General features: G+C 43.8%; 1 protein-coding gene across 1 annotated transcript in view; it reads left to right on the top strand.

The window, feature by feature from the left end:
* The first annotated feature begins 12,194 nt into the window (after positions 1-12,194).
* Positions 12,195-17,242, top strand: part of nsun3 (NOP2/Sun RNA methyltransferase 3) — a 56,627-nt gene continuing 51,579 nt past the window's right edge. The window contains exon 1 of the mRNA XM_072513913.1: positions 12,195-12,506. Coding sequence (XP_072370014.1) covers positions 12,354-12,506 — 153 coding nt within the window. The 5' untranslated portion in view covers positions 12,195-12,353. The remainder of the gene's footprint in view (positions 12,507-17,242) is intronic.

The raw sequence follows: 17,242 nt of genomic DNA, 5'->3' as shown, positions 1-17,242 counted from the left end.
GTTGCATAGTTCTTTTTCTGTCATCATTAGTTTGGAGATGAAGGTTTAGTGCAACTCCAACAGTAATTACTCTTGTTTTTTTTACCCCTGATAACCTCGGATCAAACACTTCGGGGGCATTCCTTAAATCTATTAAATCCATACCAGATTAGTTGTTAGTGGATAAAGTGAGAGTTTCTTCTTTTACATCTGTACATTTGCTCTGATTGTTGCCTTTGCCCTACCCTTATAACTCAATCTATATTGTATCAATTTGGATGATTGACTATTCTCGCAAGCAAGCAACAATATCAGCCAGTCTGACTCGCAAAGTGCTGAGTTTATGAAAGTAATATGGAAATGTGAACAGCATGCCTGCTCATCCCATGACTAGCTTTGATTTGTGAAATGTGCAGGAAAAAGTGCCTGTTTCATTTTGAATATGAAATAACAATATTCAGCAGAACTGATTCAATTAAAACTTGTCAACTCCGAGCATTAGCTTATGAAAGATCTAGAATTAAGAAAACTGACCTAAAAACAAATGTGTTTTTGCAAACTCCCAAATATTTCATTCAGCCCTTGGTACAAAATATCAAATACAATTTATCTATAAAAATATTTTAATATTGCTAAGTATTGTTCCCATAATATTTAATACTTGGAAAATTGACGTCCTGAAGTAAAATGTTATGGGCCAGGATTTAGAAAACTCCAAAGTATATCATGGAATTCACCTGACCCACAACTTTTGGTTATGGGGAATACGAGGGCCCACTTTTCAAGTGTGATGCAACAGATCTAAAGTATTTTTAAAGCAAAACAATGTTTATTCTATGAATTCCGTTAACACTTTATAAACACACAGTAAACATCTTAGCAACTACAAACACTGATACTTTCCCAAATACAATATTCTATAGGTAACCCTTAGTAACTTTCCGAACAACATCCATAAGCCAAAATACTTTTTAACAAAGACAGTAGGTTTGAATTCTCTCCAGAAACAGGTATTACTTTGAAATCATCAAATGAGCAGAAGACATTTTTTCGCTTGTAGAGAGATACCAGTATACATCTGCTTACTTTGACTGCAGCTCTCCAACTCAAAGCGAAACTAAACAGAGCCACAAAGCAGTTTTTCAGCTCAAAACGTAAGTAAAAGCAGAGCAGTGCGCAGCTCCACCCACACACTGACATCACTGCAGCTATTTGAGAAACACCCATTTTGTAATGGCACTCTCACATGACAAAAGTCTACTCCTTTCTAATACATGAAACAGATGTCCCAGTCTAGTTTTTTTAAAAACTTATCGTGGCCTCAATTTAATATTCAAGATTTGATCAACGCATGTCATTTATTTACATTATTGTTAAATTTCCAGTGGGGGCTTATAATTCCCTTTCTGTGTACACACACACCCAGCTAAAAAGATGTCTCGTAGCAGTGGGGATCCTGGGTATTGGAGGGAGGAGACGTGTTTCCAGAGTCTGGCAAAACTGATATCCTGCAGTTTAGTCAGACTGATGCAGATGCTGAGGCTTTGTAGCATTGTAACACCCACCATGGTACAGCACTTTAATAATATGTTGGGTGGGTTGCAGACTTAATACTAAGTGATGGGTGGAGCATTCTGAGGTTTTGTCAGTTTTACGGTGTTATCCTGAGATTAATGGCAAAATGAAGAGAGGAAACAGCTTTTTTGTGGGTTGAGCGAATGGTTCTTGAATTTTGTAACATTTTGGGTTCTTTGTAGCAATGGAAAGGCTCCTTGAGTTTGACAAGTGCAAAGGTCTCTGGGTTTGAAAATGCTGGGGCATGGTTTGGGGTCTAGTAGCAGTAATATAGGGATACCTGGAAAGCGGTATTTCCAGAGGTCCTGTTTTTATAGCATCGCTAAGAAGATTCCACGGGTCTTGCAACACTAAGGCAAAGCTCCTGGGTCTGTCACCAATAGGATGTCAGAACATCAAGCATAATCATTTCCGGATTGGTGCCTGATGCATATGCCAATTGGCATTGGGCCAAGCCGATTAGAGCAGGGTTTCCAAAATCTAGGAGCCACATGTCAAAGTTCTGTAAAAAATTAGCAAAGTTTTAAAACCTGAAAAAGATGAGCATCCGAGAGTGGGTAACTGACCAGCCAGTGTATCAGAAGCCAACGCTCAGAGGCTGGCCTCTGATTATTTAGGCCAGAAAGTGTAACTATGGGAGGCAGGGGCCAGAAAGGCAGAATGGTCAGCAGATTGTGGATTGAGAGGAGCCAGTGGGTGGCAAATTTGGCAGAGCTGCAGAGCCAGCAGCTGGCAGATCAGTAGGATCAGCGGATGGCAGTTTCCTAGGTACGGTCAGTTGTCCAGAACCTTTTTTAAAATTAATTTACAGGAAGTAGGCATAAATGTTGGTTAGGCCAGCTCCTATTTCCCATCCCTAGTTGCTCTTCAGAAGGTAGTGGTGAGTTGCCTTTTTGAACCGCTGCAGCCATTAGGTGTAGGTACACCCACAGTGATGTTAGGAAGGTAGTTCCAGGACTTTGACCCAGCAACAGTGAAGGAACAGCGATATATTTCCAAGACAGGATGGTGAGTGGGGAACCTCCAGGTGGTGGAGTTCCCAGGTATCTGCTGCTCTTATCCTCTATTATAGTCGTCGTGGGTTTCGAAGTTGCTGACTAAGGAACTTTGGCAAGTTCCTGCAGTGTATCTTGTAGATGGTACACATGACTGCCACTATTTATCGATGGTTGAGGGATTGAATGTTTGTGGAAGGAGTAGCGTTGTCCTGGATGGTGTCGAACTTGAATGTTGTTGGAGCTGCATTCATCCAGGCAAGTGGAGAGTATTCCATTATACTCCTGCTTTGTGCCTTTTAACTGATGGACAGGCTTTGGGGGCGGGTCAGGCGGTGAGTTACTCGCCTTAGGATTCCTAGTCTTTGACCTGCTCTGGTAGCCACAGTATTAATGTGGCTAGTCCAGTACAGTTTCTGATCAATGGTAACCCCCAGCATTTTGATTGTGGGGGATTCAGCGATGGTAATGCCATTGAATGTCAAGGGACGATGGTTAGATCCTTTCTTGTAGGAGATGGTCATTGCCTTGCACTTGTGTGGCGCGGATGCAACTCGCCGCCTGAAAGCCCAAGCCTGGATATTGTCCAGGTCTTGCTGGCTTTGGACAAGGACTGCTTCATTAGCTGAGGAGTCGCGACTAGTGTTGAACATTGTGCAGTCATCTGTGCACATTCCCACTTCTGACCCTATGATTGAAGGGAGGTCATTGATGAAGCAGCTGAAGATGGTTTGGCCTAGGACACTATCCTGAGGAACTTCTACAGTGATATCCTGGAGCTGAGATGATTGACCTCCAACCACCACAACCATCTTCCTTTGTGCCAGGTATGACTCCAACCAGTGGAGCATTTTCCCCCCTCATCCCCATTGACTCCAGTTTAGCCAGGGCTCCTTGATGCCATACTCGGTCAAATGCTGCTTTGATGTCAACGGCAGTCTCATCTCACCTCTGGCATTCAGCTCCTTTGTCCATGTTTGAACCAAGGCTGTAATGAGGTCAGGAGCCGAGACCTCACCCAAGTACTAATTTGTTGTGGTGTGAGCCTGGATCTCCAGTGTAGGCAGTCTAACTGATTTGTGGAGTGCAATGTAAATTCTAAGTAAGAGAAATATTACTAAAAATCACATTTTATTTAATTTAATTGTACAAATAAGATTTTCCCAGATGCAATATCCTCCTATGTCTTCTTTGACAAAGGGTCATTTTCCAAATGAAATGTACAGTACTTTTTAGTAAAAGAGTGTGATGAATTTACCAAGGTGTTAAGTTTCAAAATAATGAATGGGCGATGGGAGAGATTGTTGTGAGGGGGAAATGGGGTTGGGGTGGTGTACACTCCATGTAACTGGCAAATGTAGGACTATACATTTGTAACTGTGCCTCTTCCTGATTCCAGATATTGCAGGCTCTGAGTGATTAACAGAGCTACTGGAGGCAGCTGAGCCAAACAACTGTCTTGAGTAGCTTATCACTCACTAGTGATAATCTAGGTATGCTACTCAGCAATGCATCGGTGATTAAAGGAGGGCGGCTGAAAGAAGCGAAAAGCAAGTGATGCAGATGGACCACTTCAGGCAATTACTGCAGAACAATCAGGGAATTATCTTTCCAGGATGAACCATACACTGCGCACATCAACTGAAACAGCGGCAGGAAATAAACGTAGATATGATGAGAGCTATCTGTCCTGTGAAATTATGTGCACTGGAGACCAAGATAAACCTGAAGCACAGTGTGTTGTGTGCTACAAAATATTATCCAACATTTCTATGGTAACTTAAACTCCAAAGGTATTTGGTACCAAATCATTCCGAATATAAAAATAAAGACTCAAGTTTTTTCAAGAGAAAGCTTAATTCACTGACCAGCAATAAATCCATGATAGTGGGATCTGCCAAGACAGATAACAAAAACGCAGCTGAGGCGTCCGACCAAGTAAGCATTGCACATGTGGGAGAAACACACAATTGGTGAAAACGTTATGAAGCCTTGCGCTAAAGTCATTGTACTGTGCATGCTAGATGAGGCTGCAGGTCGAAAGAGGGAGATGTTACAGCTCTCCAACGCCACCCTCACCTGCCAAATTCATGATCTTACCTCTGACATCAAGAATCAGCTAATTCCTCATCTGAAAGGTTGCATAGCATATTCATTGCAGCTCAATGAGTCCACTGACATGTTGGGGCCTGCAATGTTGTTTGTATTTGCATACTACGTCTTTGATGTTATTGAGAAGGACTTGTTCCTGTGACCCTCTGCAGAGCAACACCACTGGTGAAGAAATATTCAACTCCATTAACAACTTTATGGAAAAACATGGAAATAGTTGGGAGAAGTGTGTTGATGTATACACTGGTGATGCAAGGGCAGTGGTCGGGGAGACTGCAGGTACTGTAGCATAGATTAAAGCTATAGCACCACTTTCAACATGCAGACACTGTTCTCCACAGGCCTACACTCACTTAAGCAGATGCCTGCACTTCTTCAAAATGTGCTGAACAGACCAGCGCAAATGTACTGCAACATTATTGATCGTCCACTTAAAAAATCAAGACTGTTTAAAAATCTGCATGATAAAATATGCAGTGAGCACACAACACTGCTGCTCTTAAATACAAAGGGCAAGTGACTGATTCTAAGACAAATTGCTCATAGGAATTTTTGAGTATTGTGAAGTCTTGGTGTTTTATGTGGATCAGAAATATCACTTTTCAGAGTGGTTGACAAGCACCTTGCGGCTTCCAGAACTTGCCATGACAAGGAAAGGATATTGCCGCCTTCACTGCATAAGGTGTTGCTAACTTTTGGTTGGTTCGATTGGCTCTGTTTTATAACCTTTGCTCTCGAGTCGCCAGTTTTCTTTATGATACCGCCACGAGGTTCAAATTCAAGTAATGATCAATAACTCAACACATCAATTAGTAAGATTCAAATCAAAGCACATTTATTATACACAGTAAATCGCTACTCATGCATAAATTCTACTTCTAAGCTACTTCTACAACTAAAAGGCCTATACTTAGCTTTGGCCTGGCCCACCAGGTCAGGGGAACAAATGGCCTTTCGTTCGGATTCTGAAACTGCGGGATTCAAAGCTGGTATAGACTGATAGCTAGGAGCGCCTATCTCGTAGCGAGCGTCGACTTGAGACTTACTTCAGTGATGCGGCAGCTTGGACAGTTCACTTTCAAGGGTTGGGTCGCATTGCTGAGTGACCCTGTCAAGAAGAACAATTTGAACTTGGGGGCTTAACTTTATAGTCCCCAGGTGGCTTTTCAGTGCACGATTTATAAGAGCCTGATTGACATGACTTCGTTCCAATCGCTTTATTCGATTTCTCCAATACTGGAGCGGTTCCCTGATCGATGGGCGATCTTGAGGTGTCTGTTAACCTCTTTTGTGTTGGCTTCTGCTGGCGCCGGTAAGTCTGGCTTTGTTTGTCCCAAATGTTGCGATTGTTCCCGGGGATTGCTTATTAGTATGTAGATGGCTGCTACATTATTATGCAGATGGCTGCTTGTATCGATGCTGTCTGGGCTTTTGCAGAGTTTAATACACAGTAACTGCACCTGCTGGTTTCTGCCTGTGTTGGCCCAATTTCCCTGCAGCCTTTGCTGTTCTCCATTTTACATCAGGAGTTGGCCAACTCGCGTGGCTACAAAGGTTTCAGCGTTGTTGCGGAAATAGTGCTTTTGGATACCCTGCACAGAAAATAAGATCTACTGCTTCCCCACATTGGATGACTTTCTTACTGAAGTTAATTCTATCCCCAAGGGAAACATTTTGAGTGACATTATACTGCACCTGTGTGGCTTGCATTCACTCTTTGCTGGAATACTTCCCTTTGTCAGATGAGCACAAGTTGTGGGCAAGGAGCCCTTCTGCATTAATGGCCAGGTGGCTTATCAGTGCACGATTTGTAAGAGCCTGATTGACATGACTTCTGACTCCACACTAAACCAACGCTTCAATTAACTTTCGTTGATGAATTTTTACAGCAGCCTAATGCATGAATATCCTAGTGTGGCAAACAGAACAGTTTGAGAGCTTCTTCATAGAATCCCTACCATACAGATGCAGGCCATTTGGTCCATTAAGACTTCCTTTAGCCTCAACTTATTATGTGAAAGTGGTTTTCTTCAGTACTGTGCAACAAAAGCAAAAACAGGGACAAACTGAATGCCACACCTGATATTAGAATTCAGCTCTCCAACATCACCCCTGACTAAAAATGGATCTGTGAGCAAAGGAGGCAGCTCCTCCCATTAAAAATGTCAGGAAGGTCAGGCTTCAGTACTTTGGTGAATAAAATGATGTTTAATTGTTATTATATATATGTATACATACATACAGCTGGAAATAAAGTGTATACATTTGGTTTCTGTGCTCACACATACTTCACAACAGAAATTCTATCTTCGGCATTCTAAGAATGTTTGGGGTTCCTCGATGCTCTTGGGAGATCCCAAAGGGGTTCCACGGCAGGAAAAGATTTGGAAACCCCAAATTAGAGAATTAAATGCATGAATTAAAGAGTGGTTTGGGAGGAGAGGTTTGATTTATGGGACACTGGCCTCAGTACTGGGGGGGGGGGGGGGGGGGGGGGGGCGAGGAGCTATTCTGTTGGGTTGAGTTTCACTCATATCGGGCTGGGACCTGTGTCCTGGCCATTCATATAACTAGGGATGTGGACAAGGCTTTAAACTAACAGGGTGGGGGGTCCAGCAAAGGGGATTTCAAAATCTAAAGAGAAAATCCAAAGCAAATGATCGGTGTAACAATATAAGAAAGAGAAGTAGAGTGGGGTAGAAAAGTTTAGAAAGTTTAACAGTGTCATCAAGTAAGGTCCATACAGGATATCAATTTTAAAAAATGAAATTGAAGGCTCTTTTTCAAAATCTGCGAAAAATTCACATGAAGATAGATGAACAAGTGGCAGAAATAGACATAAGTGGTTTAGATTTAACCACCCTTTTGGAGGCATTGTTGCAAAGTGACCAAGGTTGTGAAATAAATTTTGTAAGCCACACAATATTTTGGAAAAGCAGAGAGAATGTCAAGGAGGATGTATAGCTCTGGCAGTAAAGCATGAAATAAGGACATTAATGAGAAATGATCTGGATTCAGAAGATCATGAAGTAGAATCAGTATTGGTGGATTTTGGGAATAGCCAGAAAATGCGGGTGGGAGTAATTTATAGTTCCCCCTTGAACAGGGCATTAAACAAAGTACTGGAGATTCTAACAAAGGAAATGTAATAATTGTGGGGGACTTTAATCTTCATATACAATGGAATAATCAAATTGACATGGGTGGTCTAGAAGATGAGCTTGTAGAATGTTTTTGTGACAAATTCCTGGCGCAATATATTGAAGAACTGACTAGGGAAAAAAACTATTTTAGATCTAACATTGTATAATGAGCAATAAAGAAGTCTTGTAGCAATTGTACAGGGCTTTGTTGAAACCACATCTGGATAATGAGTATAATTTTGGTCTATGTATTTAAGGACTGGTACACTTACATTGGAGGTGGTACAACAAAGGTTCACTAGTTGGTCCCTGGAATGAGAGGGTTGACCTGTACTGAGAAATTGATTAATTATACCTTTATTTTATAGAAAAAGCAAAATACTGTGGATGCTGGTAATCAGAATAAGAAAAAAGAAAATGCTGGATTAACTCAGCAGATCTGGCAGTATCTGTGGAGAGAAACAGAGTTATTGTTTCAGATCTACATGATCTTTCTACAGAACATTCTCTGGAGTTTGGAAGGATGAGAGGTAATCTTATTGAAGCATACAAGATATTGAAGGGGTTTGATAGGATAGACACAAAAAGATTTGTTTCTATTGGTTGGAGAATCTAGAACAATTGGCACAGAGTAAGGGTTGATCATTTTGGACTGAGATAAGGAGAAGTTACTTCATTCAAATGGTTGGGAATCTTTTGAGGTTGTGAACCCAGAAGGTTGTGGATGCCTCATAGTTGAATAGTTTTATGGCTGGAATAGACAGAAGTTTGGTCTTTCAGGGAATCGAGGAATATGGGGAGTGGGCAGAAAAGTAAAGTTGAAGCTCAAGATCAGCCATGATTGTATTGAATGGCAGAGCAGACTTGACACGCCACATGTTTTACTCTTGCTCCTATTTTGTGTGTTCATTGAGGAAGATATTGCAGTCTGGTACAAGTGGGAAAAGGCAAGTTCCCAGTACCTGTCAGCACCAACACTACTGGGGAGTGGAGGTTGTGGCCATTGGGAGCGGTGGGTGTGCTCCCGGGGTGGATTCCCGGTGTTGGTGGTACATATATAAAATACATTCTATTTATTAACACCAGTCCTTCCCATAAATTACCATTTTCTCATGTATTACTCCCAGTTCCACCTATACATTTCTCCCCGTATTGGTGATATGTTACTCCCAACTCCTATAAATTACCCATTGTTTCTCCTACAAATTATCCCCAGTTCCTCCGATATATTACCCTTGGTTCTTCCTATAAATTGCCCCAGTCACTCCTATATATTACCCTAGTTCCTCCTATAAATTACTCTCAGTTCCTCCTATATATTACCCCTAGTCCCGTCCCATAAATTACCGTCACTTTCTATCAATTACTTCCAGTTTCTCCTATATACCCCTGCTTCTTCCTATAAATTACCCCCAATCCCTCCAATAAATTACCACAAATTCCACCTATTAATTACCCCAGTTCCTCCTATATATTACCCCTAGTCTCATCCCATAAATTACCCCCAGTTTCTGCTATCAATTACTCCCAGTTTCTTCTATATTACCCCGGTTCTTCTGTAATAAATGACCCCCAATTTCTCCCATAAATTACCCCTAGATCTTCTGATAAATTACTCCGAGTTCCTCCTAGAAATTACCCCTAGTTTCTTCTATCAATTACTCCCAGTTCCTCCTATAAATTACACCAGTTCCTCCTATCAATTAACCTCAGTATCTCCGATATAATACTTTCTGGTGGGCTGGGCTGGTAAACCTTTCCACTGATGTAGGTCGGGGGAAGGTGGGCTGAGTCTGTTCAAGGTGCCATGTGATTTTGGTGTCCTCACTGTATTGTCTTGCAGCCTGGTATGGCAACTGCTCGGCCCAAAACAGTAAGAAACTACAGAGTCATAAACACAGCCCAGTCCATCACGTGAACCCGCCTCCCATCCATTGACTCTGTCTACACCTCACACTGCCTTGGGAAAGCGGGCAGCATAATCAAAGATCCCTCCCACCCAGCTTATTCACTCTTCCAACTTCTTCCATCAGGCAGTGAGAGTTTGGCTAATGATCGATAAATGAGAATATGGCTCAAGCAGGCTCAAGCTATAGAATGACGTAGTCTGGCGCTAGAATCAAACTTTAGGAGAAAAACAAAATGTTAGATAAATCTTTGTGTGAAGGAATGCCAAGACAGGCTGAGGTCACTTGTTTATGAACCAGACAAATTGCAGTAACGGCCTTGGGAATGGGTGCACTAGGCTTAAAGATAATTATAATTGAGGGGGGCTGAATTATAATTGAGCTGAGAGCACAGATAGGAATTCGAGGGAGCTGCCCTCAGAAATGAGCCAAAAACTGTATAAGAACTGCTGTTAGATGTATTGACTTTGGCTTGCTATTGTGACTCTTGAGAGACAGTGGTCCTCGCCACGGCGCCGAGAAATAAACAGCTGTAAAAGTTACGAGGTGTTCGACTGATCATTTCATCCGGACTGGCTGCAAAAGAATCCTCAGCAGGAGATACAAAGGTCTGAGAACACGCACTAACAGATTCAAAAACAGTTTCTTCCCCGCTATTACCAGACTCCTAAATGACCCTCTTATGGATTAATCCAGGGCTGGATTCTCCACACCCCGATGCCAAAATCTTGTTCGGCGACAGGGCGGAGAATCAATTTTCCCGCACAAAATTGGGACCGGTGCCGGTTCCGCAAATCTCCGCCCCCCCAAAAGCAGCATACTCGGGGAGTACGTCACGCCGAGTATCCACCGCCTCAGGCCTTTGCCTGAGGCTCACCCCGCTATTCTCTGTTCTTGACCGGCCGAATTCCTGATGTGTTTCTAATGTGGTCCTGCCGTTCAGGAGCTTCGCGTGGTGGCTGCGCACTCAATCCGGGGCCGCCACAGTCGGGGGAGGGCCAATCGGAGGGCAGGGGCGTCCCATTTGGGACTGGGGACTATGTGTGTGGGCGCTCCGGGTAGGACGAGCGGCCAATCGGGGGCACTATTTCGGCGGTCCAGGTCCGCAGGCTGAGTCCGCCATGGAGCATAGCGTGGCCGCTAGAGGCTGCCGCCATGCGCATGCGCGGCCTCTGACCCGGAGGTGCGGGGGACCGTATCGGCAGCTGGACCTGCGAGCTCTACGACAGCAGCCTGCTAGCCCCTGCAAGACGATGAATCTGTGGCCTTTTGATGCCAGTTTTCGTGCCGTAAAAGACCACAGTTTTCACGACGGCGTGGGGACATAGTCCCGAAAACAGAGAATCCAGCCCCAGATCTCTTCCCACATCTTCTCTACTGAGTAGTACTACACTCCCGTATGCTTCACCCAATGCCTGAATCTATGTATTTACATTGTGTATTTATGTTTGCCCTGTTTTTTTTCATGTATGGAATGATCTGTCTGAACGCAGAACAATAGTTTTCACTGTACCTAGGTCCGCGTGACAGTAAACAAATCCAATCCAACCCAATCCAATTTTGTATTTTGACATTGGCATGCGGGCCAAGTAATAATAATAATCTTTATTGTCACAAGTAGGCTTACATTAATACTGCAATGAAATTACTGTGAAAAGCCCCTAGTCGCCACATTCTTGCACCTATTCGGGTACACTGAGGGAGAATTCAGAATGTCCAATTCAATTAACATAGAATTTACAGTGCAGAAGGAGGCCATTCAGCCCATCGAGACTGCACCGGCTCTTGGAAAAAGCACCCTACCCAAGGTCAACACCTCCACCCGATCCCCATAACCCAGTAATCCCACCCAACACTAAGAGCAATTTTGGACACTAAGGGCAATTTATCATGGCCAATCCACCTAACCTGCACATCTTTGGACTGTGGGAGGAAACCGGAGCACCCGGAGGAAACCCACGCACACACGGGGAGGATGTGCAGACTCCACACAGACAGTGTCCCAAGCCAGAATCGAACCTGGGACCCTGGAGCTGTGAAGCAATTGTGCTATCCACAATGCTACCGTGCTGCCCAAGCATGTCTTTCTGGACTTGTGAGAGGAAACTGGAGCATCCAGAGGAAACCGGTGCAGACGCGGGAAGAATATGCAGACTCCGTGCAGACAGTGACCAAGCCGGGAATCGAATCCAAGTCCCTGGTGCTGTGAAGCAACAGTGCTAATCACTGTTCTGCCCTATGGGTTCTTGGGCTTATAAATAATTTGCCAACCTCATTGTATTGTCCTTTGTATTTTAATACTGTTAATAAATTAAAATATTCTCTGATTTGTTACCCGCGTTCCTCCAATAACTTATGCCCGATTTTTTCGAAACCAGTTCGCCAGCTTCAAACCCCCTTCTCCAATAGGAGCATCCGTGGAAATGCCGGATTATTCAATCAGGACGCAGAACAGGACGGCCAATCAGGGCGGCGAAAAGCTGTCCCACTGTTTGGGGAAAACAATTGGGGGCCGGTCCTAGTGGAAGCCCTGGGACCTGTCTGGAGGTGGCTTCTCGTGGAAGCTCCAGATCCTGGAGGAAGCCCCGGGACCTGTCCAGACGGCCCCGGTGAAATTCTCTACCTGGAGGCAGACAGCGGCTATGATTCCGGGAGCAGCCGCGGCCTCTTTACTGGCACAGGCCGGCTGCGGCCTCCGCCTCACTTTGTCCCTTGCTCGGTTTAAGTCTTTGACGGTCGCCGAACAGTCCGGGAAGAACGGCGGCCCCGGGCCCGACCCGAGCGCCCGGCAGCAGGTGAGAGCCGGAGCTCAAGGGGAGCGATGTGGCTCGGGCCTCAGACGGCAGGGGGGAGCCTGGAGTTTACTGTAAATGCCGGGGGAAGGGGCTGCGAGGGAGGCGGGTTCATGGGTAGACCGCCTCCTGCCTGGTAACCTGCCTGGTAACTCTTGACGGGTTCTTGCACCGCATGTCCTGAGTCAGTCACCCTGGTAGCTTTAGGTTTTTACTTTTTTTGAGTTTATAATGATGCAGCTAAGGGAAACATAATAATATTTATTATTGTCACAAGTAGGCTTACATTAACACTGCAATGAAGTTACTGTGAAACTCCCCTCGCCGCCACATTCCGGCGCCTGTTCGGGTACACAGAGGGAGAATTCAGAATGTCCAATTCACCAACAGCACGTCTTTTGGAACATGTGTGAGGAAACCGGAGCACCCGGAGGATCCCCGCGCTGAGAAGGGGAGAACATGCAGATCCGCTCAGACAGTGACCCAAACGCGAATTGAACCTTGGACCCTGGTGCTGTGAAGCCACTGTGCTACCATGCTGCCCCAACCGATTGAAGGGCTGTGAAATTAAAGTTCCAAATTTAAATTAGAATGAGTGAATTCAATGTCAAGTCAGCAATAGAGAGAAAAAATAAAAGTGGGGGAGGAAAAATGGGACTGAGAATGAGCAAGAGAAACAAAAGAAAAGTTGAAAAAGGGCATTAAAAAAATCTCTAACAACAATTGAAACCTGAAGGAAAGATGTTGCAAATGTAAAAGTTAATTTTCAGTACCAGAAAGGGTGAGTGGCAGTAATTCACAATTATCATGTCATGGAAGTGACACTTAGAATGGAATGGATTTGACCCCTAACTTCCCGTGGCAAGTTTAGTGCAAGTACAGGAACTTCAGCTGGTTCAATGCATTAGCCAGCCAAGATGATTATGTGAAGCTACTGATGGTGCAGAGCAGTTCAGATGGCGATTTTTGAGTTTTATCATAAATCTCCCTTTTGTCTGAAGTTTCAGTATAAGCCAGTGCCACTAAGCTGTTATTATGATATGAAAATCAGATGGAAAAGGTCAGTGAGACGACAAGGGGTGGAAAAAATTATGAAAACTGACCTGTCTTGTTCCCATTCAGTTTGAGGCTGCTGCGGATGGGGAATGGAAAGTGCAGCGGAGTTCATAGATAAAAGCGGATGCTGGACTCTGAAATAAAAACAGGAAATACTGGACAATCTCAGCAGGTCTGACCGCATCTGTGGAGAGAAAAGGAAGCTAACGTTTTGAGTCTGGATGACTCTTTAGCAAAGCCCAGTGTTCATAGAATCCCTACCGTGCAGAAGGAGGCTATTAGACCCATAGAGTCTGTACCAACCCTCCGAAAGAGCACCCCACCTCGTCCAATGCCCCTGCCCTATACCCACCCCTATACCACCCAACCGTTGGACTCCAAGGGGCAATTTAGCATGGCCAATCCACCTAACCTCCGCATCTTTGGATTGTGGGAGGAAACCCACGCAGACACAGTGAGAATGTGCAAACCCCACGTAGACAAGTCACCCAAGGCTGGAATAGAATCTGGGCCCCTGGCACTGTGAGGCAGTGGTGCTAACCACTGTGCCACCGTGCTGCCAGTGATTCACTGCATTAGGTGTACTGAGGCACAAAATACCAGATATAATGTCATCCGGTACCGGATAGTGGTTAGACCAGCTGAAGGCTCAGAATAGAGGCTACCCTATTAAATGCAACAGTCTGCCTTAACCATTCCATGTCACGGCGAATTCCACTTCCTGAGGAGAGCATCATGGTTTGGCAATCTCCTCAGAGGACAACAGTGAGCATGCCTGGCAGGTATTTGCAGGGGAAAATTAGTAAGTGAGTATGGAACCTCTTTGAAACGAAAGCTAGAAAATAGACAACAAAATAATTAGTTTGATTGATGGTATATAAGTTAATGCAAGGAGTCTAGTGAATAAGGCAGTTGACGTGAGGGCACAGATACAGACACTTGAATGTATGATATAGTATTACTGAAATATGGCTTGAAGATGGAGAGAAATGGCAGTTCAACATTTTGGGTTTTAGGGTTTTCAGATTAATTAGGGAGGAGGTTAAAAAGGAGAGAAGGGTTGCGACGTTGGTTAAAGAAGCGATCACAGTTGTGGGGAGGGCATTCAAGGAGGAGATAGGGTTCAGAACAGACAGCTTGCCAGATTTACAAATCTGTCTAACCCCAGTACCACCACCCCGCTGGATGTCAAAGGGCAAGCGCAGTACAATAAGGCAATAAAGAAAAGTTATTTCAGATGCCCAAAGCTCAAAATTGCAGAAAGCCTAGAGAACTACAGAAGATTCAGGGGGGAAGTAAAAGGAAAGTGAAAACACAGAGAGAGCATGAACATATATCAACATTAAATCAAGCAAAGCATTCGTTGGAGATAATGATCCAACTATTATATGGGCTGTATACACTAAAAGGTGGACTGGAGTATCAGCAAAGGAATGAATTGTATTATATCATTGTGCATAGGTGGTCATTAACGTCGAGAAGAAGCGGAGTTTGAGAGAGAACAAAAATGAGGAATCTCTAGCATGAACTGTGTGGCACAGATAGATTTGCGAATGGAGTTAGATATCCATGAACATAACTAATGTAAAAACGTACAACGGTTTAGATGTGTACATGGAAATTCCATCAATGGATTTGGAATTACGAGACCAGGTCCACAAAGATCCAAAGAACAGTGCCTGGGGTGTGTATGGGTGGCACGGTAGCACAGCGGTTAGCACTGGTGCTTCATAGCGCCAGGCATCTGGGTTCAATTCCCGGCTTGAGTCACTGTCTGTGCGGAGTCTGTACATTCTCCCTGTGTCTGCGTGCGTTTCCTCCGGGCGCTCCAGTTTCCTCCCACAAGTCTGAAAGTCGTGCTTGTTGATTGAATTGGACATTCTGAATTCCTCCTCCGTGTACCCAAACATGTGTTGGAGTATGGCGACTAAAGGGTTTTCACAGTCTCTTCACTGCAGTGTTAATGTAAGCCTGCTTGCGACAATAATAAAGATTATTATTAGCGCAGACAAGAACTTAAGTAATGGAATGGTCAAAATTAGTGTAATTTGAAGCTTATAGATAATTTGAGTTATATAATTGCGCCTTCAGTAACTTTAGAAAATACAGGTATAAAGGAAACTAGAAATATTAACCTTCACAAAACCATATTTGCTACAATTGACGATTGTAGCTTTTCATACACACATTAGATCTATTATGATCTTGGATACCAATTCAACATTGTAGTCACTTTTATATACTGCGTGGAAGTGCAGGATATTAACCTGATTAATGTTAACCTGCTTCTGTGGGAGCAGCAGCGTGGTACAGGCGGTAGACCTAATTTCATCAAGATATCAATTTCCAGTTGGGTTTTGCAAAACAATCATCATTAGAAGCAAAGTGAAACATTTCTCATTTTAAAGCATTTAAACCTTTTAAAAATGACTATATTCCTGAGATGAACAAATAAGAAAGGAACTAATAAGAACACAACTGTCTGTTAACTTTAAATGCACAATATGCACAAACTGTAGATCATACAAACAAACTAGCTGTAAAATACAATAGCTTCCCTTGTGGACAGCAGGTAATATTTTGTGAAATTAGATGCTACTAAACTGATCTTTTCTATCTATTAATTTTTGAAAATATTCTTACCCGCATCCCTTGCACGGCAATGATTAAAATCATGTACGATAGATGTAAAGATGCAGTTTTGAGAACATTATTTAATATAGGATAGCTTTTAAATGTAATCTCTAATTGGTTAAGAACAAAGAAAATTACAGCACAGGAACAGGCCCTTCGGCCCTCCCAGCCTGCGTCGATCCAGATCCTTTATCTAAACCTGTCTTCTATTTTCCAAGGATCTACTTCCCTCTGTTCCCCGCCCGTTCATATATCTGTCTAGATGCATCTTAAATGATGCTATCGTGCCCACCTCTACCACCTCCGCTGGCAAAGCGTTCCAGGCACCCACCACCCTCTGCGTAAAAAAAACTTTCCACACACATCACCCTTAAACTTTCCCCCTCTCACCTTGAAATCATGACCCCTTGTAATTGACACCCCCACTCTTGGAAAAAGCTTGTTGCTATCCACCCTGTCCATACCTCTCATAATTTTGTAGACCTCAATCAGGTCCCCCAGTCAACCTCGGTCTTTCGAACGAAAACAATCCTAATCTACTCAACCTTTCTTCATAGGTAGTACCCTCCAGACTAGGCAACATCCTGGTGAACCTCCTCTGCACCCTCTCTAAAGCATCCACTTCCTTCTGGTAATGTGGCGACCAGAACTGCACGCAATATTCCAAAGTCCTATACAACTGTAACATGACCTGCCAACTCTTGTACTCAATACCCCGTCCGATGAAGGCAAGCATGCTGTATGCCTTCTTGACCACTCTATCGACCTGCGTTGCCACCTTCAGGGTATAATGGACCTGAACTCCCAGATCTCGCTGTACATCAATTTTCCCCAGGACTCTTCCATTGACCGTATAGTCCGCTCTTGAATTAGATCTTCCAAAATTCATCACCTCGCATTTGCCTGGATTGAACTCCATCTGCCATTTCTCTGCCCAACTCTCCAATCTATCTATATTTTGCTGTATTCTCTGACAGTCCTCCTCGCTATCTGCAACTCCACCAATCTTAGTATCATCTGCAAACTTGCTAATCAGACCACCTATACCT

The sequence above is a fragment of the Scyliorhinus torazame genome, chromosome 8 (assembly GCF_047496885.1).
Source record: "Scyliorhinus torazame isolate Kashiwa2021f chromosome 8, sScyTor2.1, whole genome shotgun sequence".
Classification (NCBI taxonomy): Eukaryota; Metazoa; Chordata; class Chondrichthyes; order Carcharhiniformes; family Scyliorhinidae; genus Scyliorhinus; species Scyliorhinus torazame.
Note: the sequence above shows the minus strand (reverse complement) of the source record. Positions and strands in the feature narration are given on the sequence as shown.